At 43.2% G+C, this 22,441-nt stretch overlaps 1 protein-coding gene across 2 annotated transcripts in view; it reads right to left on the bottom strand.

Moving 5' to 3' along the window:
- capn15 (calpain 15) overlaps positions 1–22,441 on the bottom strand; it is a 73,680-nt gene that overhangs the window by 44,104 nt on the left and 7,135 nt on the right. Inside the window, exon 1 of one of the 2 annotated variants that reach the window (XM_055923860.1) lies at positions 19,267–22,018. The exons of the other annotated variant lie outside the window; for it this stretch is intronic. Coding sequence (XP_055779835.1) covers positions 19,267–19,445 — 179 coding nt within the window. The 5' untranslated portion in view covers positions 19,446–22,018. Of the gene's footprint in view, positions 1–19,266; positions 22,019–22,441 lie in introns of those variants that run through there. 2 annotated transcript variants of the gene reach the window in all.

The following is a 22,441-nucleotide window of genomic DNA, read 5'->3' as shown; positions in this document are numbered from 1 at the left end:
AAAGTTCTCATTTACAACTGCGACCTGGCCAAGATAAAGCAAAGCAGTGCGACAAAAACAACAACAAGCGTCACGTCAAGAGGAAACCTGGCACCATCCCTACGGTGAAGCATGGTGGTGGCAGTACAATGCTGTGGGGATGTTTTTCAGCGGCAGCGACTGGGAGACTAGTCAGGATCGAGGGAAAGATGAACGGAGCAAAGTACAGAGAGATCCTTGATGAAAACCTGCTCCAGAGCGCTCAGGACCTCAGACTGGGGCGAAGATCCACCTTCCAACAGGACAACGATCCTAAGCACACAGCCAAGACAACACAGAAAAGGATTTGGGACAAGTCTCAATGTCCCGGAGTAGCCCAGCCAGAGCCCGAACTTAAAACCTCTTGAGAATACAGGGGGTGCTGTTTTTTTTACCATTAGCATAATTTCCTCTACAGATTAAACTGCCTCTTATTCAATTATTGCTCCTACTATATGCATATAATTAATACCATTGGATAGAAAACAATCTATAGTTTCTAAAAACCGTTTCAATTTTGTCTCTAAGTGAAACACAAGTCATTTGACAGCACTTTCCCTGATCAAGAAGAAGAATGCAAGATGTGTATGCTCGCTTCAACACTCTGCCTATATATGGTCACGCCACCTATGACCCGAAACACACTTCATTCATTCGTCTTCCTCTGGGTGTCAAGAGGACGCCAGAGGAGAAATTTTTTGTTTATCTTGTACTGACGTGAAATAAGACCTATTTCTTTGGCGTGACCGACAACTTCCGGTTCTCTGATTCGCGGGATTTGCAGGTGCGATTGTATACTGTTTTGCTGCCGTTACGGATGAAAACTATCTCCGTCTCGAAGTTTGTTTGATACATGTGACCATATCATCTTAATGTATGTTTTTTCAATATAGTTTAATCAGATTATTTGAATTTTTTAGGGAGTTTTGCCGTGTTCCGTTCTGTGAGTTTTTTTAACTTTGGACAGAACCGTGCCAGTCGACCAGTACCTATGCTAAATGAAGAGGGAAAGTTGCCATTGTGAATGGATTTAAAGACTCATCAGGACTAAGGACACGTTGATCAACATTCTGATGAAAGATCAGCAATAGTAAGACCCAATTTACGATGTTATTTCATATATCTGTCGTACATGTGAACTGGTCGGGCGCGCCCAGCTGGTTCTGGCTGGCGTGGCTATGCTAATTTAGCGATACATTTTGTTTTCGCTATAAAACATTTAATAAATCTGAAATATTGTTTGGATTCACCAGATGTTGGGCTTTCAATATCTGTACGCTGTGTATTTTTTCTGAAATGTTTTAAGACAAGTAATTAGTTATATGACGTTGGTCTCTGTAATTGTTCTGGCTGCATCGGCATTATTTCAGATTGCAGCTGCAATGTAGAACTGTGATTTATACCTGAAAAATGCAAATTTTTCAAAAAAAAACTATGCTATACCATAAATATGTTATCAGACTGTCATCTTATGAATTTGTTTCTTGGTTAGTGGCTATATATATTTTCATTTAGTCGAATTAGTGATAGCTACTGACGCAGGAAAAAACTGTTGTGGAGTAAAAAAATTGTGTCTTTTGCTAACGTGTTTAGCTAATAGATTTACATATTGTGTCTTCCCTGTAAAACATTTGAAAAATCTGAAATGGTGGCTTTATTCACAAGATCTGTGTCTTTCATTAGGTGTCTTGGACTTGTGATTTAATGATATTTAGATGCTACTATTTAATTGTGACGCTATGCTAGCGATGCTAATCAGTGTGGGGGGGGTTGGGGGTGCTCCCGAATCCGGGGTAGGTGCTTGGTAGAGGTTAAACCCGATCAAACATCTCTGGAGAGATCTGAAAATAGCTGTGCAGCGACTCTCCCCATCCAACTTGACAGAGCTTGAGCGGATCTACAGCGAAGATTGGGAGAAACTCCCCAAAAACAGGCATTCCAAGCTTGTAGCGTCTTACCAAAGAACATTTGAGGTTGTAATCCCTGCCAAAGGTGCTTCAACAAAGTACTAAGTAAAGGGTCAGAATACTTACGTAAATGTAATTTTTCAGTTTTTTTGCAAACATTTAGAAAATTCAGTTGTTCCTTTGTCATTATGGGGTATTGTGTGTAGATTGATGAGGTAAAAAAGTAATTTAATACATTTTAGAATACGGCTGTAATGTAACAAAATGTGGAAGAAGTGAAGGGGTCTGAATACTTTCCCGAATGCACTGTAAGCCTCCTCTCCACTGGCTGCAAAAAAAATGCAATAAATTCAGACACAAAGAGAAGAAGGAAAAGGGCAGAGACAAGGCAGCCATTCTTCAGAGTCTTGTGCTTATCATGAAAGAATAAAGCTTGATGGAAAAAAAAAAAAAAAAAACTTGCTGGATGTTTCATAAATCAGTGGCTTGTTCCGAGAGAGCCCTCGTCTGAGGACACAACGCTAATGGGGTCGCTCTTCAGACGACGCGGATCTCCTTTGTTGCGACTCATCTCTCACATAAACGTCAAGGACGTCTCCCTTTAACTAGCACTGCTTGACAGTTCTTTTGATAATAAGGTCGTAAAAAAAAAAACATGACATCAAATACGACGTTGGCTTCTACTGCGACGACACTTGAGAATACCAGGAACAGCTAGGCCAAGCAGTAGAGAAACCGCAGTCTGGAATTTCTGGACAATGATGAACATGTCGGCTAATCATGCAGGATGCTAATCCATATAGCCTATACGTGGTGGTGATAATTAGCTGCACTACTAAAAGCTTTTCCTCATAGGTTCCTCTGTGGCTGGCTACAGGACATCCTGGCCCGATCATTGGGTGGATGTAGTGGTGTGCTGTTCCCAGCCTCAGTCCCCTGGGGGGGCTAGCAGCTGGTTAATAATTCAGGCAATCCATTAGGGCTGTGACGATACCACAATCGCAATATTTTTTTCCAAGGCAAAAATGAAAACACAAAGCAGACCTAACTCTTTGGTCCTTTAAAAACCTGTTGTATGTAAAATAGGTCATGCATAGCTTGGGAAATAAATGAAAGGTGACTCTGGATGACAAAATAATGATGCTCGTTTCCAACATGAGGCCTGTTTTCCTGAAGAAGTTCAATCTGCTTCGTGTTTTATTTCCGTGCCGCCATACTAATGAGTATTGGGACACTGGTATCGTCCCGGCCCTACAATCCATACAGCACGGCCGCTAAGGACAAGACTGTCACTGGGGCTGGGACTGCTAGGACTGCTGGGACTGCTGGGACTGTTGGGCCTGCAAGGTCTGACAGCAAGGATCCTGGTGTTGGGGATTTTTATATATTCAAGTATGAAGTGTAAAATCAGGGAAGAGGCAGGACAATGACATAAAAGGCAAAATAAGAAGTTATTTACAATGCCTAGGAGCAAGAGTTTGACAGCTAGAACAAATAAAAGCAGGGGTTAAAGCAAGAATAACTAACTGCACCGCCCTCAACCTCAAGGCTCTCCAGAGGGTGGTGCGGTCTGCACAGCGCGTCACCGGGGGCAAACTACCCCTACATCACCCGTTGTCACAGGAAGGCCAAAAAGATCATCAAGGACAACAACCCGAGCCACTGCCTGTTCACCCCGCTGTCATACAGAAGGCGAGGTCAGTACAGGTGCATCAAAGCTGGGACCGAGAGACTGAAAAACTCTCTCAAGGCCATCAGACTGTTAAACAGCCATTACTAACATTGAGTGGCTGCTGCCAAAATACTGACTCAAATCTCTAGCCACTTTAATAATTAAAAAGTGGCCTCTCGCGCCTCGGGAGGAATATTTCTCTTGCAATGAAAACACAACAAGCTGACTTGGTAAATAGGTCAACTATTCTAATTTGGGGTCGTCTGATTTTGTTAAGACTAAAATTACATGGCAAAAATGGTAGCACAGGAAAGTTACATCCTGCGTTATAAAGTATAGGCATTGAATTGCTTTGCTAGCAGCTAGAGCAGGCTGCACACCACTGTTTGAGTTAAGCGCTGCTGTGGTGCGCATTATATATTATTTTATCCCCTTCATCTGAACATCAGCAACAATCATGCATGTCAGTTCAGTGCACCATAGCTTAAAAGTGAATATAAAATATTTGAGAATACATTTTTTGTTGGAATATATTTTGTAGAACAGACATGCTTCTGTATTAGGCTGTGATCGCCATACCCAAACTTAACCCCCTGCATAAAAGGATACATCATATCTGAAGATGGAGGCCTGACTTCAGTTTCTATCCCTTCAATCCATCAGCATGCTAGATGCTACTTTATTATGCCATTTCAGCATTGGGGGGCACAATATATTTAGGGAATGTAGGCCTTTTTTCTGCTGCCCGCTGGGGCTAAGACAGCGGAGGCCCAGCCATGGCGAGCTGTGCCCACATAAGAATGGAGCTTCAGCAGGTAATTAGCCCGAGTTACCTTCGCTTAGCGTAGCCGACGTTGGAGGAGACACTAAGGGGTAAGGTCACACTCACAGGGAACTGATGGATACAGCTACCATCTGCCAGAGGGACACTCTGTGTAGCTTCCCTGAGGGGGATGAACTTGAAGATGTGGTAGTGGCTTCTTTCACACCTCACAGCTATGGAAATGAATCACTTACACTTACAGCACACTGACCAGTAAGCTCTTTATAGTGATTTCTTATTATTTATATATTTCTTCCCTCGGGGGGGGGGGCTTTTTATCCCCAATTTCATGATAACCAATTGGTAGTTACAGTCTGCAACTCCCGTACGGACTCGGAGAGGCGAAGGTCAAGAGCCATGCATCCTCCAAAACACGACCCCGCCAAGCCGCACTGCTTCTTGACGCACTGCTTGCTTGACCCGGAAACCGCACCAACGTGTCGGAGGAAACACCGTACGGCTGGCGACGAAAGTCAGCGTGCATGCGCCTGGCTGCCACAAGGAGTCGCTAGAGCACGATGGGACAAGGACATCCCACCAGCCCAAACCCTCCCTTAATATAGGCGACGCTGGGCCAATTGTGCGCCGCCTCAAAGGTCTCCCAGTCGCGGCCGGATGCGACACAGCCCGGGATTAAACCCAGATCTGTAGTGACGCCTCTAGCACTACGATGCAGTGCCTAATACCGCTGCACCACTCGGGAGGCCCCTTCATAGTTATTTCTGCTTTACAAATGAGTGTAGCAAGTGGTTGGAATCAATGGCCAAATATCCTTTGATCTAGAGTGTGTAGATCATACATCTGAAGGATAGAAACAGTGTTCAAATCGAGGGATACGTTGGAACATGCCTAACGTCACTGGCATTCAACTTCCTAAAGAATTTGTTAAGCTCAGGAATGCCATCTACCCTACGGCAAACCAACTCATTAAGCAGCGGGACTTATTCATGGGACTTTACTGCTCTGTTCACCGCTTCCTAGCGAGATTTCTCCCAGTCTGAGATTAAAGCAAACCTTTTCCACTTGAAAGTCTCTTTTTTTTTGGCGTTCCTCATTCCCTCCCTTCCACTCCCTGTCTGTCAAGAGAGGAAATGATGAGTCAGGCAGGGCCTGAGACTCGAGGATTAGCTTGAAGAGCCTCTTCTGTAACCGGCAGGTAAAGCATTCTGGCACCGACATGACTCACTCGAGCGGTTGGCTTCACTGATAAGACAGTTTTCCCTTCTGCTCCCTCCGCCCCCTTACGTTCCTGTCCCTATTGTGGTGGAGCAAATTAACACTGTGTGATGGTAGAGGGGAGTCGTGCGACGAAATCTGAGAATGGCCAGACTTACGGCAATACTTTTGTTCTGCTCTGCCCACAGACGTCAATTCAACGTCTATTCCACGTTGGTTCAACGTCATTTCATTGCAATGACGTGGGGAAAAAATGCTGATTCAACCAGTGTGTGCCCAGTGGGTGGTGGCTCAGAGCCGAGTCAAAGAAAGACGGGGAGTAAGAGTACATTTCCACTCTACTCATCGGATTCTACAGACAACACTAGTGACAGACTCCTCTCTACTACAGTATGAGCAGAGGACTGAGGCTCAAGACATTGAGGACTACAGTGATAGCAGACAGAACCTCAGCTGTGACACACTGAAACTGGTGACGCGAGACAGAGGGCTTGATGACATTGAGACTTGGTCAGTGTAGACGGACACTCTGGTGATAAGTGAGAGGAATGAAAGTAAGACACTGAACTGATTTCGTGACAATTTGACTAAGTGATTAAGGTGTTAGCGGTAGAAGCTGGAAAGCTTCGGTAGCAATGTACTGGGAGGGAGACATCCACAACACGGGTCTTTTCAACAGGTCTCCTTGAGCCACTTAAACATTCAAAACCACACAACTGACTGTGTGGTAACAGAAGAGAGGAGAAGTATCCTGCACTTCGTAATAATGGTCCTTCTTCTAAAGAGGGCAATATGGTAACTGTCAAAATAAAAAAATGGGGCTTTGTATGAACGCCAGGTTATAGGAGGGAATTTATAGCATATCAAGACCTACATATGTTTGGCTTCTTTCTCTAGGTGTAAACAGCTGGATGTACTTCAGTATAACGTAACCCATGGCTTCTGGTGATAGTACAGAGACAAAACTCATCAGCTCTTGCCCCATATGCAGATGAATAATGATCCAAGCACTACTTAGCTGATAGAACAGTAACCTTACCGAGTAACAAGTCCCTGAGAATGTTCTTACCGGAAGGGGAGTCTGTAGCTTTACAAGCTGGAACGAGAATCTGTGGCTTTCCCGAACCCAACAAAACATTTTTTTTTTAAACACCTGACCTCTGGCTGTACTGTTTGTGAATATTTCACGACCGGCGCTCATTTTTGATGTGTGAATCTGTCAGTGGGGGAGACAGCTGCAGACGTTTGAATCTCTAAACAGAGAGAACTGTCCAACCTTGTTTCAGCAGACAAGGTGTTGCAGAGTAGGGTTGGGTGGTATACCGTATATACCATATCCCGGGGGTATTTTGAAATCCCATCAGTATGATTCTTCAATGCTGTTAATACTTCTATTTGATATATTAGTACTTTTTAAACAAATACCCGCAATCAACTTGTGCACTAGGTGATAGATAAAGCATCTCGCATTCATCATTTCGCCTGTCAGACTATTTTTTCATTATGAAGCTTACCGGAACTAGTTCAACGAAACAGCTGTTTGAGCCAGTCATGTGTGTTTGTTTACAAAGAAGCACAACGAGCAAAAATGGGAGCTTCGTGAGGTGAGTCACGTCTGCAGCACAATTTAAGTGAGGTTATCAAGTAACACTTGTATGAAATGTACAAATGTTTGCCAGCTATATATCTTATTAAGTTAACTATCTAAGACGTGCCAAATAAATTCTCTCCAACTGGGTTTCGTTAACTTGCTAATGTTAGCTAAGTGGCTAAGGTTAACTTGCAAGTTCAAGCTTCATGGTAACAGCAACAGAAACAATCATCTTCTGGATTAAGATCCCTGTTGTTTGTTTTATGCGTTCTGCAAACTTCATTTTGCGATACTTGCATAACTTTATGAGCTGGGTTGTCTGTCTTAGTAGTAAATGTTTGCATGGGCTTGTTAGCATTTCCCTAGCACCCGCTATGGGGATTCCTTAGTACTAGTTAGCATATTGGTAGCATTCTGATAAGCTGTATTTTTGGTGGGGGTTTTACGTTTGCAAAAAAATTATTGCGCCCCTTGTTTCACTACCGGTAATACGGTCTATCGCGGGATGGCACAGGCACGGTAAGAAGGTATGTAAATCTGGATACCGCTCAACCCTATTGCAGAGACAGAGAACCATGCATGGACGGACGGGGCAAGAAGCTCTGTCTTTCAGGAGAAGGAAGAGGAAGAAATATCAGGGGCACAGGCATCGCATGATGTTGTGCCGCTAATCTGATGTTCCTAACAAGCACTCAAGCCTCACAGGCAGCGTTGGTGCTGACAGTGCATCCGTCAACCAGGAAGGAGCTTCGGAATGGGGAGTTGCAAAACTGAGCTTAATTCTCCACAATTACCCTCTGAATTCAACAATTATCAGGAAAATTATTTGCACAGAAAATGGCCCCACTCCAAATTGGCTTCAATCAAGCATTACTGGATATTTAGTTGAACAGAGTAGCTGGAGTAGGATATTCTGAGGGTGGTGGCAGTTTGCTTGTCCCTCTTTTTGTTCGAGATACATATAGTAAGATATCTACGGAGCATAAGTTATGATCTCCATGGAAACAGGGAGGCAACTCTAAAATCATAACACAGATGGCGCTAACTTCTCTAGGATAGGGGGCAGCATTCGGAATTTTGGATGAAAAGCGTTCCCAAATTAAACTGCATGCTACTCATGCCCAGAAGCTAATAGTAGATTTGGATAGAAAACACTCTGAAGTTTCTAAAACAGTTTGAATCATGTCTGTGACTATAACAATACTTATTTTGCAGCCAAAACCCCGAGGACAAACCATTCAGATTCTTTTTTTTTTTTGAGGTCACTCTCTTTTCAATGGGTTTTCATTGGGAATCCAGATTTCTAAGGGACCTTCTTGCAGTTCCTATTGCTTCCACTTGATGTCAACAGTCTTTAGAAATTGGTGGAGGTTTTTCCAGTTGAGAAATTAAGAAGTAACACTGTTTAGAATGAGGGTAGAGGGAAGTGTACTCTGTTAGTGGCACGTGGACTAAAAGCTTTGTTTTCCTCCGGTATTGAACACAGTATATTCCGTCTTCAATTTTATCGATTATTTACGTTAAGAAATACCTAAAGTTGTATTACAAAAGTAGTTTGAAATGTTTGGACAAAGCTTACAGGTAACTTTTGTAGTCACGTTGTGCGAGTTGGAACCAGTGTTTTTCTGGATCAAACGCGCCAAATAAATGGACATTTTGGATATATATCGACGGAATTAATCGAACAAAAGAACCATTTGTGATGTTTATGGGACATATTGGAGTGCCAACAGAAGAAGCTCGTCAAAGGTAAGGCATGAATTATATCTTTATTTCTGCGTTTTGTGTCGCGCCTGGAGGGTTGAAATATGATGGTCTGTGTTTGTTTGCTTGGTTGCTATCCTCAGATAATAGCATCGTTTTCTTTCGCCGTAAAGCTTTTTTGAAATCTGACATGTTGGCTGTATTCAATACAAGTGTAGCTTTAATTTGGTATATTGAATGTGTGATTTCATGAAAGTTTAATTTTTATAGTAATTTATTTGAATTTAGCGCTCTGCATTTTCACTAGATGTTGGCCAGTTGGGACGCTAGCGTCCCACATATCCCAGAGAGGAAAATATACCAACACTTCGGGTGAGTCAATGCACTTACAAAGTGCACAACAAAACCGTGCATGTGTGCTGAATCCATTTTCCCTAAGTAATGGCGCCGGAGGAGATTCCTGACGTTCTACGTTCTCCTAACCAATTGTGCATGTTTTTTCGCATTATTTGTAACTTATTTTGTACATAACGTTTCTGCCACCAGCTTGTATGACCGAAAAGAGCTTCTGGATATCAGGACAGAGGTTACTCACCTCGTACTGGACACAGATTTGTTTATTTAACGAGTCAGACACGAAGGATTTACTTCAGACACCGGACAAGGCCCAAATCCCCGTCAATCGCTTGAAGTAGAGATGGAGATATCGGGGAAGTAGGTCGGGGTGCCTTGTAAGGATCCGATGGCGAGTGGGTAATCTGCCTCTACCATCAGTCCTATTAGCCAATGTGCAATCATTGGATAATAAAATGGATGAGCTCCGATCAAACTAACCTACCAACGGGACATTAAAACTGTAATATCTTATGTTTCACTGAGTCGTGGCAGAATGACGACATGGATAACATACAGCTGGCTGGGTTTTCAGTCCTTCGGCAAGACAGAAAAGCTGCCTCCGGTAAGACAAGTGGTGGTGGTCTGTGTCTATTTGTAAATAACATCTGGTGCACCTAATCTAATATTAAGGAAGTCTCGAGGTTTTGCTCGCCTGAGGTAGAGTATCTCATGATAAGCTGTAGACCACACTTTTTACCAATAGAGTTATCTATATTTTTTCATAGGTGTCTATTTACCACCACAAACCGATTCTGGCACTAAGACCACACTCAACGAGCTATATAAGGCCATAAGCAAACAAGAAAATGCTCATCCAGAGGCGGCGCTACTAGTGGTCTGGGACTTTAATGCAGGGAAACTTAAATCCATTTACCTAATTTCTACCAGTGCAACCAGAGGAAAATAAAAAAAATAACTCTACACCACCTTTACTCCACACACAGAGCTCTCCCTCACCCTCCATTTGGCAAATCTGACCATAACTCCAACCTCCTGATTCCTGCTTACAAGCAAAAACTAAAGCAGGAAGTACCAGTGACTCATTCAATACGGAAGTGGTCAGATGATGCAGATGGTAAGCTACAGGACTGTTTTGCTAACACAGACTGCAATATGTTCCGGGATTCTTCTGATGGCATTGAGGAGTACACCACATCAGTCACTGGCTTCATCAATAAGTGCATCGATGACGTCGTCGCCACAGTGACCGTACGTACATACCCCAAACAGAAGCGATGGATTACAGGCAACAACCAGACTGAGCTAAAGGGTAGAACCGCTGCTTTCAAGGAGCGGGACTCTAACCCAGACACTTATAAGAAATCCCGCTATGCCCTCTGACGAACCATCAAACAGGCAAAGCATCAATACAGGACTAAGATTGAATAGTACTACACCGGCTCCGAAGCTCGTCGGATGAGGCAGGAAATGCAAATTATTTACGGACTACAAAAGGGAAGTACAGACGCAAGTTGACCAGTGACACGAGCCTAACAGAAGAGCTAAATGATTTCTATATTCACTTCGAGGCAGGCAACACTGAAGCATGCATGAGAGCACCAGCTGTTCTGGAAGACTGTGTGATCACGCTCTCCATAGCCGATGTAAGACCTTTAAACAGATCAACATTTACAAGGCCGCAGGGCCTGACAGATTACCAAGACGTGTACTCCGAGCATGCGCTGACCAACTGGCAAGTGTCTTCACTGACATTTTCAACCTGTCCTTGACCGGGTCTGTAATACCAACATGTTTCAAGCAGACCAGCATAATCCCTGTGTCCAAGAACATCAAGGTAACCTGACTAAATGACTACCGACCCGTAGCACTCACGTCCGAAGCCATGAAGTGCTGACCATGGCTCATATCAACATCATTATCCCTGAAACCCATCATAGACTCAATTTGCATAACGCCCCAACAGATCAGACACTTTAACACTTATTTTTCTTAAAATTGCATTGTTGGGGGCCTCCCGAGTGGCGCAGTGGTCTAAAGCACTGCATCGCAGTGCTAGCTGTGCCACTAGAGATCCTGGTCCGAGTCCAGGCTCTGTCGCAGCAGGCTGCGACCGGGAGACCCATGGGGCGGCGCACAATTGGCCCAGCGCTGTCTGGGTTAGGGGAGGGTTTGGCCAGCAGGGATGTTCTTGTCCCATCGCGCACTAGTGACTCCTGTGGCAGGCCGGGGGCAATGCACGCGGACACAGTCGCCAGGTGCACGGTGTTTCCTCCGCCACATTGGTGCGGCTGGCTTCCTTGGTTAAGCGGGCATTGTGTCAAAAAGCAGTGCGGCTTGGCTGAGTTGTGTTTCGGAGAACGCACTGTTCTCGACCTTCGCCTCTCCCCAGTCCGTACGGGAGTTGTAGCGATGGGACAAGACTGTAACTACCAATTGGATACCACGAATTTGGGGAGAAAAATAAAAAAAGTATATATATAAAAATAAAAACTGCACTGTTGGTTAAGGGCTTGTAAGTAAGCATTTCACTGTATTCGGCGCATGTGACAAATACAAATTGATTTGATCACTTGGAGACGAGTTTCCCGATGTGGCCTGCCCATCAGACAGGCAATAGTCCTTGTTGGGAAGACACACTGAAATAAGTCAGACATAAACACAAACACAACACATGCTTGCCAAATCCATGTGTACCCGTTTTAATCCAATTAAAGGGAAAAGAGCCAGTGGAATGGAGCAATGGTAAACGCTCGCATGCGTCATACTAGGACAGACACAGATGCTTTCAATAGGAACCAGCCAGGGAACTGCAGACAGGAACCCCAGGAGGGGCCGAGGGAATTTGCCATAAAGTCAGTCACTGTACGTACTGCACATAACCACCTAGTTGCCCTCGTGGGGTTATGGGAAGAAACAATGGAAAAAGACTGGTCCCGAGATGATGTGAAACTACCTTGAAAAGGTCAATCTGGTCTCTGGATAACACACTTTAGCATTTCCTGGAAGCATCACAAAAGGAGGAAAAACCTTCTGCAAACCTGATACAGTGCGTTCAGAAAGTATTCACACACCTTTTTCTAATGTAATTAATCAACAATCTACACGAAATACTCTACTGTCAAAGTGGAAGAAAAATTATAATATTTGTAAAAAAAAAAAAGTATGACAAATAAAAATAATATATCTTGATTACATAAGTATTCAACCCCCTGAGTCAATATGTTAGAATCACCTTTGGCAGTGAGTCTTTCTGAGTAAGTCTCTAAGACACACTTGGATTGTAGAATTGTTGCACATGATTATTTTTTTAATTCTTCAAGCTCTGTCAAGTTGGTTGTTGATCATTGCTAGACAGCCATTTTAAAGTCTTCCCATAGATTTTCAAGACGAAAACTGTAATTATGCCACTCAGGAACATCCTATGTCGTCTTGGTAAGCAACACCAGTGTATATTTATGACCCACCGCTTCGATTACGTAGCAACATTTGAAAAAGTGTTTTTTACATTGGATAAAAGTAGAGACTCAGAGCACCAAAATGTATATCAAACACTGCAGTTGAGGACCCCCTGTAGAGTTCTTCTTTGTCTATACCCATTCAGAATCATTCACAACCTCTTAAGGATTCACATGAGGCCATGCGCTAAACAGAGTGAGTAAGGCAGTGTAGTAGACAACCAAAGATTTCAAGACTAAAAGTGGTGAAAGTAGTAGCCTTGGCCTATATCCTAATCTGACATTGTTATAATATGTTATAAATATGTTATAATTATTAGCTGATGCTTACACAGCCACTTGTCTAAATTGATGGGTCATGTGAAATAAATGCTATAACCTACTCCAAGCCAGCTAAGTGGATGAGTCACTTATTGTCTAGACATGTACACGTTCATGAAATACAAAAGATGGACAAAATCACCCACAAACACACCTGGTTAACTTTTTTTTTTAGCTACAGTATGTTTGGCCAGTTGTTGTGTCAAATTACTCCGGTTCTTTGTCAATAGCACCTGCTAAATTCTATGCAGCAATGTTGTTGAGAGCAGTAGCAACACTTTACAGATCTCCATGCCTAACGTTATATCTTTCAAAAAAGCAGCGGTGGCAAGGATTATCTACACATACTGAGCAGAGATGTTATAGACAGAGGCGTATTACATAGCAGACCAATCCAAACTCATCTCTTGGCATGAACAGCCCATCTTGGCATAGTTCTGTTATAATCTCCACCCGGCACAGCCAGAAGAGGACTGGCCACCCCGCATAGCCTGGTTCCTCTCTAGGTTTCTTCCTAGGTTTTGGCCTTTCTAGGGAGTTTTTCCTAGCCACCGTGCTTCTACACCTGCATTGCTTGCTGTTTGGGGTTTTAGGCTGGGTTTCTGTACAGCACTTCAAGATATTAGCTGATGTACGAAGGGCTATATAAAATAAACTTGATTGATTGATTGATTGATCCATTATCTCAGCCAATCATGGCTAGTGGGAAGATTCCTGACTTTTTCCGTAGCTAAACCAACTAGGCTCGTAATTTAACAATTTTATTTGTATTTACAGATGGCATACAAATTTGTTATTAAGGCACATGAAAGTTCACATGTTCCAGGAGGCATTTCTGCCAAAAAACACATTTTGATCAAATAAATACAAATAAACGTTCAAATGCCTCTCCTGTAAAGTAGTGACGTGCAACATATGCCTACACTTTTTCTGCTGAAAAGTGAATTTGTCTCCCAGTTCTGCTGGAAAGCAGACAACCAGGTTTTCCTCTAGGATTTTGCATGTACTTAGCTCTATTCTGTTTCTTTTTATCCTAAAAAACTCCCTAGTCCTTGCCGATGACAAGCATACATACCCATAACATGATGCAGCCACCGCCATGCTTGAAAATATCAAGAGTGGTACACAGTGATGTGATGTGTTTAATTTGCCCCAAACATAATACTTTGTGTTCAGGAAATATAGTTAATTTCTTTGCCACATGTTTTCATTTTTGGGACATATTTTTTTATTCTGTAGAGACTTTCTTCTTTGACTCTGTCATTTAGGTTAGTATTGTGGAATAACTACAATGTTGTTGATCCATCCTCAGTTCTCCTATCACAGCCATGCAACTCTGTAACTGTTTTAAAAGTCACCATTGGCCTCATGGTGAAATCCCGGAGCTGTTTCCTTCCTCTCCGGCAACTGAGTTAGAGAGGACACCTGTATCTTTGTAGCGACTGGGTATATTGATACACCATCTAAAGTGTAATTAATAACTTCACCATGCTCAAAGGGATATTCAATGTCTGTTTTTTTATATTTTTACCCATCTACCAATATGTGTCCTTCTTTGTGGATGAATCTGTGTTTGAAATTCACAGCTCGACTGAGGGACCTTACAGAAAATTGTATCTGTTTGGTACAGAGATGAGGTGGTCATTCAAAGATCAAGTCCATGCAACTTATATGACTTGTTAAAAAAAATGTTTTACTCCTGAACTTATTTAGACTTGCCATAACAAAGGGATTGAATACTTATTGACTCAAGACACTTCAGCTTAAAAAAGTAAATTAATTTGTAAACATTTCTAAAAAATATAATTCCACTTTGACATTATGGGGTGTGTAGGCCAGTGACACAAAATCTCAATCTAATACATTTTTTAAATCAGGCTGTAACACAACAAAATGAGGAAAAGGTCAAGGGGTGTAAATACTTCCTGAAGGCACTGTATAGGCTTACGTTTCTTTAGAGACCTGTTACCATCATAGACCCGGGCAAAAAAAAAAAAAAACATTGAATGCATAGGTAGTTTAAGTGTTTAGTTCATGCGTGGGTTGCTTTCTTAAGCAAGCCTAAATCTGTGATTAAAGCGAAGTGAAGAATACTGATTTAGTACACGGACCCTTCCCATGACCAATGAGTCACTGCTGGGAGAAGCTGAATAAAAAAAATGAGACAAAGACAGGACAGTTTGCCAATTTTCAGGGGCTGGGAAGAAACAGCCAGAGAAAGAGTCCAGTGTACTACAGGAGGACACTAGAACTACTTTTCGGGGACCAAACCCTCGACATGGATCACCAAATTTAAGCTGAGCTGTTGTATTTATATATCGTCCTCTGCCACGGCTCAGCTAGGCTTGCCTAACCTCGTTAGACTCATGCAGAAATGTGTGTGTGTGTGTGGGGTGAGAGAGAGGGCGACGGTGCGCTCCAAGCATCATTATACATTGCTCCTCAAAGCCATGTTGTTCGAGGATCTGTGTGTGAGTGAGTGCATTGTGTGTGTACGCAGACCCTCTTCGCTACCAAAAGCAGTGTTATGAGAGCATGTGTGTGTGTGTGTGTGGTGAGATGTGCATGCATGTGTGTATATGAGCTCAGCTGACTGAGGCTCGAGTCTGATTGGTGATGGAGACAGAGGATTGTTGCTATGGAGATGCCCCTGAACACAGTGTAAAAGGGTCTCCTGAAATAATAAAGGAGTTCAAATCAAATCAAATCTTATTTGTCACATGCGCCAAATACAACAGGTGTAGACCTTACCGTGAAATGCTTACTTACAAGCCCTTAACCAACAATGCAGTTCAAGAAATAGAGCAGGTTACCTTAGCGTTCTTGGGCACAGGAACTATGGTGGTCTGCTTAAAACATGTAGGTACTACAGACTCGGTCAGAGAGAGGTTGAAAATGTCAGTAAAGACATTTGCCAGTTGGTCCACGCATGCTTTGAGTACACGTCAGAGCCGGTGTAGTAGGTTTCGATCTTAGTCCTTATTGACGCTTTGCCTGTTTGTTGGTTCATCTGAGGGCATAGCGAGATTTCTAGTAAACGTCCGGATAAGTGTCCCGCTCCTCGAAAGCGGCAGCTCTAGCCTTTAGCTCGGTGTGGATGTTGCCTGTAATCCATGGCTTCTGGTTGGAATATGTACGTACGGTCACTGTAGGGACGACGTTGTTGATGTACTTATTGATGAAGCCGGTGACTGAGGTGGTATACTACTCAATGCCATTAGATGAAACCAGGAACATATTCCAGTCTGTGCTAGCAAAACAGTCCTGTAGCGTAGCATCCGCGTCATCTGATCACTTCCGTATTGAGCGAGTCACTGGTACTTCCTGTTTTAGTTTTTTCTTTTAAGCAGGAATCAGGAGGATAAAATTATGGTCAGATTTGCAAAATGGAGGGCGAGGGAGAACTTTGCAATGCGTCTCTGTGTGTGGAGTAAATGTGGTCTATCGTTTTTTTCTCCTCTGGTTGCACGTGACATGATGGTAAAAATGAGGTAAAACGGATTTAAGTTTGCCTACATTAAAGTCACTGGTCACTAGGAGCGCTTCTGGATGAGCATTTTCTTCTTTGCTTATGGCCTTATACAGCTCGTTGAGTGCAGTCTTAGTGCCAGTATCGGTTTGTGGTGGTAAATAGACAGCTACTAATAATATAGATGAGAACTCTCTTGGTAGATAGTGTGGTCTACAGCTTATCATGAGGTATTCTACCTCAGACGAGCAATACCTCGAGACCTCTTTAATATTAGACATCGCGCACCAGCAGTTATTGACAAATAGACACACACCCTGCTCCTTGTCTTACCAGATGTAGCTGCTCTGTCCTGCTGATTCACAGAGAAGCCAACCAGCTCTATATTATCTGTGTTGTCATTTTGCCACATTTCGGTGAAACATAAGATATTAAAACATTTTATATCTCGTTGGTAGGATATTCTTAATCGTAGATCGTCCAGCTTGGTTTCCAATGATTGCACGTTGGCCAATAATACGGAGGGTAGCGGTGGTTTACCTCCTCGTCTGCAAATTCTTACAAGGCACTCCGCCCTCCTCCCCCTTTTTCGACGATCTGATGGCGGGGATTTGGGCCTTGTCTCAACAAAGCAGTGTATCCTTCGCGTCGGACTCATTAAATACAAATCTTTGTCCAGTTCGAAGTGAGTAATCGCTGTTCTTATGTCCAAAAGCTATTTTCCGTCATAAGTAGCAGCAACATTAAGCAGCAACATTAAGTACAAAATTAGTTACAAACAATGCTAAAAAACAAACAAAACAGCACAGTTGGTTAGGAGCCCGTAAAACGGCAGCCATCTCCTCCGGCGCCATTATCAGTGTCTGATGATGCAAACCGACACTGACAAAGCTATTATTATTGGGGTGGCAGGTAGCCTAGTGGTTAGAGCGTTGGACTAGTAACCGGGAGGTTGCAAGATCGGATTCCTGAGGCGACAGGGTAAAAATCTGTCATTCTGCCCCTGAACAAGGCAGTTAACCCACTGTTCCTAGGTCCGTCATTGAAAATAAGAATTTGTTCTTAACTGACTTGCCTAGTTAAATAAAGGTCAAATAAATAATTCCGGAGACCGCAGTCATCCGCCCTACTTACAAGACCTCTCCAAGCGATAGTATAGTTTGACTTAACTGAGGGGCAACAGCAGAGTAAGTATTGACAAGCTCAGACAATAGTAGTGAGAGATGAAAGAGCTAGAAAAGGTCAACACTGAATAAATAATGACATCCATTGTAAGGACATTTGATAAGTCTTCAGAAAATCAATAACTAACAACCGGACTTGATTCCCCCGGTGACTCAGCAATAACATCAATACACCGGAGGAGGAAGCCGATAGCAGCTCCACTGTTCTCCTTCCCGGAGAACTGACATTCAAACCTATTACACACCTATAAGCGGTAATAAGGAAGAAAGAAACACGTCTTTCCCGTAGCTCCTCTGAAGGCAGATCACTGGTTCGGTTAACGGTATGGGAAGTTGGAGCCACCTGTTTCAATTATCATGAGCTAAAGGTAAAAACAGGTTATTCAAACTAGGCTGTCCTTTCACATTACTGACTAGCTAGGCCTATATCCTCAATCATTCAAAACTCAGACTCAAAGAGTGGCATAAATCTAGGTGGGGAAATATCCAATGAAAGCACATCCTGCCAACACGACAAAACATCAGGACTCTTTCAAATAAAAAAAACGATAGCAAGCTGTTTCTGAAACGATGCTTCGTCCGGTTTCACATTCACTTCCTTCTTGGAAAAATGACCGGGCCTCTAACGCTAACCCCCCCCCCCCCCCCCCCCCTAAGCTAACAAGATGTTTAATGAGACTGGCGAATCCTCCAAGGTTTTATAGACTACAACACCATTAATTACACTAGGCGGTCGGGTCAGTTTGCAGGGAGGACTCTGCCATCTGCGCAGCGGCGGCCATCTGTTGGTGTGGCGGCAGGTTCCGACAGAGGTCAAACAACAGAGCCAGGTGTAGCGAGTGTTCGCAAACTAAGGCGACAACATGGAATCAACAGTTGTCTAGTCTGGGAGCCCTCCAAAGTATTTGCCATAATACGAGCTCCCCAAACAACCCGGCGAGAGAGTTCGTGCCCGGGTAACTCCATGGGTGCAATCAACTTGGCACACCGATCCAATCAGCTTTTCCTCAAATTCGGCACAGAGTTGAAGAGGGAGGTACTAAGAGGCGGGATTGTCAGATGTCAAATCCAGCTTAAGTGGATTTTGGATATCATATTGGATATAAAACATGAAAGTGGAACTATGACTAGATCAAATTTGGTGGTGGAACAATAGTTTTGATTGAATAATATTTTATCAGATTGAATGATACTGCAATATTGTCAGTGCATGTAAAGAGATTTTATTGAAAAGGCTTGAATATGACATAATAGTCGACAGTAAATCTGTATAGCGCAACGGCAGATGTCGGATTTAGAGTGGATCTGAGTGCTCTGAGAATTTCCACACTAAAAATAACAAAACACCCTTAGGATAACACTCAAAGACAACACACAACACCTATCACAATATTGTGATTTGCACAACTAAGCTATCTGTCCTTTACGCTCACTCTTACTGCTCTCAGTAACAGCAGTCCCTGTGTAATACAAGCCCTAGTGTTACAGAGCATGGCCAATTTCTCTCCTTGCTGCCCATCAACAGGCCTGACCAGTCTGGCACTCTCGCCAAGATGCAGTGGACTGAGGAGTGAAATGTTGGCTCTTACCTGCGCTCTCTGTGCGGAAGGGGCGGATGCTGCTGGCGCGTAATGAAGGTGGTGCCCCACACAGGACTGCTGTGGCTGTTCCTAAGCCAGCCCATAGGAGGCGACGACGGGTACGGGGTGCTCCGGAAGCCGTGGTCCGACTCGGTCTCCGCGGTGAGAGAGGAGGCGGAACTCCCCATCCTCCTTTTGCAGTCTACTTGGGGGTCTCACCCTTTGAACCCGGGACGGGGAGGAGCGGAGTGACAGTGCCTTGTGTCTCAATCTCAGGCTTACAGTTTAAGGGTGGGGGATGGGGGAAAGGGGGAGTCTAGGGCTGGGTGAAAACCCTGCTCATGTGTTCTCAGTCCTGACAAATTTCCAACTGGCACAATTCGAAACAAGCCCCATTTCAAAAAGGGATGGATTTCATCCTGTGAAGTGACTCCAAGTGTGCTTGAAGATGGCTATAACACCAACAAATCTAATAGAAAGGCAATAATGAGGAAATCAAAGCGAGGGTATTCAAAAAACAAGTAAAACACGACAACGTTTCAAACTCCAGATCAGGATGGATTTCCCACAGTAAGGAGGAAGTGCTCAATACAAAATGTAATTGCTTGCCTCGGGCACTGATTCCAATTTGACACTTTCTCCAGGAAATAACTCACACTCCTCTCTTCTCTGTAGTGGGTACCAATTTTTCTCTGTCGTAGACTTGTAGGCCTCTTAACTAACTCTCTGGGCCATGTTGTCTGGAGTGTCATTCAACTATTCCTTCTGCACTATTTGCAGTGTTCCTCCCTCGCGTATGCAGTCTCATGCCTGATCGTTCATGCTTGAACCCTTTGTCACACACAGACACAGGCAGTGGAAGGAGCACACACAAAGATGACCGGGTCCTCCGTCAATCGACATCTCTGAGATAATATGGCACAGTTGAGGCACTGGAATGTTTTTTTGTTTGTTGACAAAAAAGGAATCAAACAGTTTTTACCAAAAAATAACTGAAAAGTGACTGGCAGAGGTCTGGGGCGTTGGTTTTGCTTAAGCCAGAATTAATTAATGTCAAATTAAAGGACAAACCATGGCATGGGTAACAAACCAAGTGATTTTGCTATTGTAAAATATTAGGCTATTTTTGTTATGTATTTATATGGCTTTGAATAAGCTTTAAACTCAAAAGAAAATCTGAATACACTAAACCAATAAGTCCTTTAATTTTGTATTATTTTTTACTGTAATGTTTATCTGGGAAGCACAGTCTCAGTCTACTGTCTCAGTTGACTTGTAGTCCAGATTATGAGTGATTCTCTGTGTGCAGGCACTGCTGGCACACTGACTGAAGCTCTGGTATCCAAAGCTCATCTTTCAAATTTCGACACTTGCCCACAGCTGCTAAAGCGGATTACCCAGAATATTGCTCAAATCACCCCGTTGCATTTCTTAGTGGCTGAAATGTGGGATACTGAGTGCTTACAAAATGTCGCACTCTTCACAACTAGGCTACTCTGACTGAGGTAATGTCCCGAATAGCTATTATAACATGAGAACAAACATGAACTTCGGGAACTGAAATTGAAAAAAAAACAAACAACGTGTACGCAGGTCTACATAAAGCGCAGGGGAGAAGACGAACAACACATAATGAAATATGGCTAATGTTCCTAGACAGTCCCAATCCAAGGAGAAGTTCTACTAAATATCCGACACGTGCGACCTTTATAGCGGAGTGTCCCGTTATGGTCTGCAGTCCTTTGCCGGTGCGTCCACCGTACGAAACGCGAGATGAACCCGGTTTCCGCTCCGCAGTCTGGGTAGCCTATTCGCAGCTTTATTTTTAGTCTGATCCCATCGGTGATGCGGCGGTCTGGTGGTTCATTTGTATACAGTAGGCTTTATGTGTGCCAACCTGTCATAGCGAGTAGGCTAACTATGCCAGGAGAACTACGATGGTGCATTCCGGTGCAATGAAGGCGTGAAGTCTAATTATATGCACATGCATTTTCTATTCCCATGGAGACAAAAACTGTAGCCTGCCTGGTGCCTCTAACACGCGAATACAATACCCCACTTATAATATTCAATCTCACGTATATTCATTATCGACATAAAAAGCTATATAAAGGCACATAGCCTATCACTATCAAATGAGCTGCGCCAATATTGAAGATTAAACATATTTCATTCATGCCAATACAGTCTTGCTTATTACAATGTAGTTAACTACAATGTAAAGCGTTGCCTACACAGAAATTGAACAATGTATCGAATTACCGTCAGTACCAGAGCTGCAAAACAGAGGCGAATTCACAATAAACCATGTAGGCTACAATTGTAGCAATCTGCCAGTTTCCAGTGACTAACTCCGGAGCTGACTAAATTGTATTGAGGGCAGGGACTCATCATGCCAGAGCCGACATGTCAGGCTATTAAAAACGTGAAAATGGTACTAAACAGTCTCATCCAGAATTGATTTTAGACTCAAAATTCCACTGTCTTCTGCCCGGTCCATTCTCGTGCGCTCATAATCCCAGTGTTTTATGATGCTGATCCTCTTTGACTTCTATTAGGAAACATCCTCGCTTCCGCCCCGTCGTGGCTTCAGAAATAAATGACTACCCATACTGCAATGCTCCATCCTGGACACACTGTATGTTTTGCACCGGGGGCTGTTTTCATTGCGTTATATTTAAAAAAGATATAATTCTCCCTCTCTGATAAGTGCAGTGGATGCAGATGCAATCTCTTCTTAACAGAGAATGACAGCGAGTCAAGCAGCGCGCAGGCGCATTAGGATGTTGGCAGAGAAAGTGAAAGGCTTATTTCAAGAGATCAAAACGGATAAATACGCTCCATCAAGTGTTACTCAGTAGCAGGACTGATACTGCCGGTGTTGTGTTCGAGACCACCTAAAGCGAGACCGATTCAGAGTCCAAATCAAGACCGGAGATGTTGTGTGTCCATATTTCAGATGAACATATGGTTTCTTTAGACATTTAGACTGCTGAACAAAATGCATGCTGAGGGAAAATAGTGAGCCACTCTACAAATTACCACTAACCCAAACAGGTCTATAGTATAACGAACAAAAACATAAAACGCAACATTTAAAGTGTTGGTGTCATGTTTCATGAGATGAAATAAAAGATCCCAGAAATGTTCCATATGCACAAAATATCTTCAAAAATGGTTTTAT

This window comes from Salvelinus fontinalis, chromosome 1 (genome assembly GCF_029448725.1).
Source record: "Salvelinus fontinalis isolate EN_2023a chromosome 1, ASM2944872v1, whole genome shotgun sequence".
Classification (NCBI taxonomy): Eukaryota; Metazoa; Chordata; class Actinopteri; order Salmoniformes; family Salmonidae; genus Salvelinus; species Salvelinus fontinalis.
The sequence above is the reverse complement of the archived record's forward strand: the minus strand, read 5'-3'. Positions and strand labels throughout refer to the sequence as shown.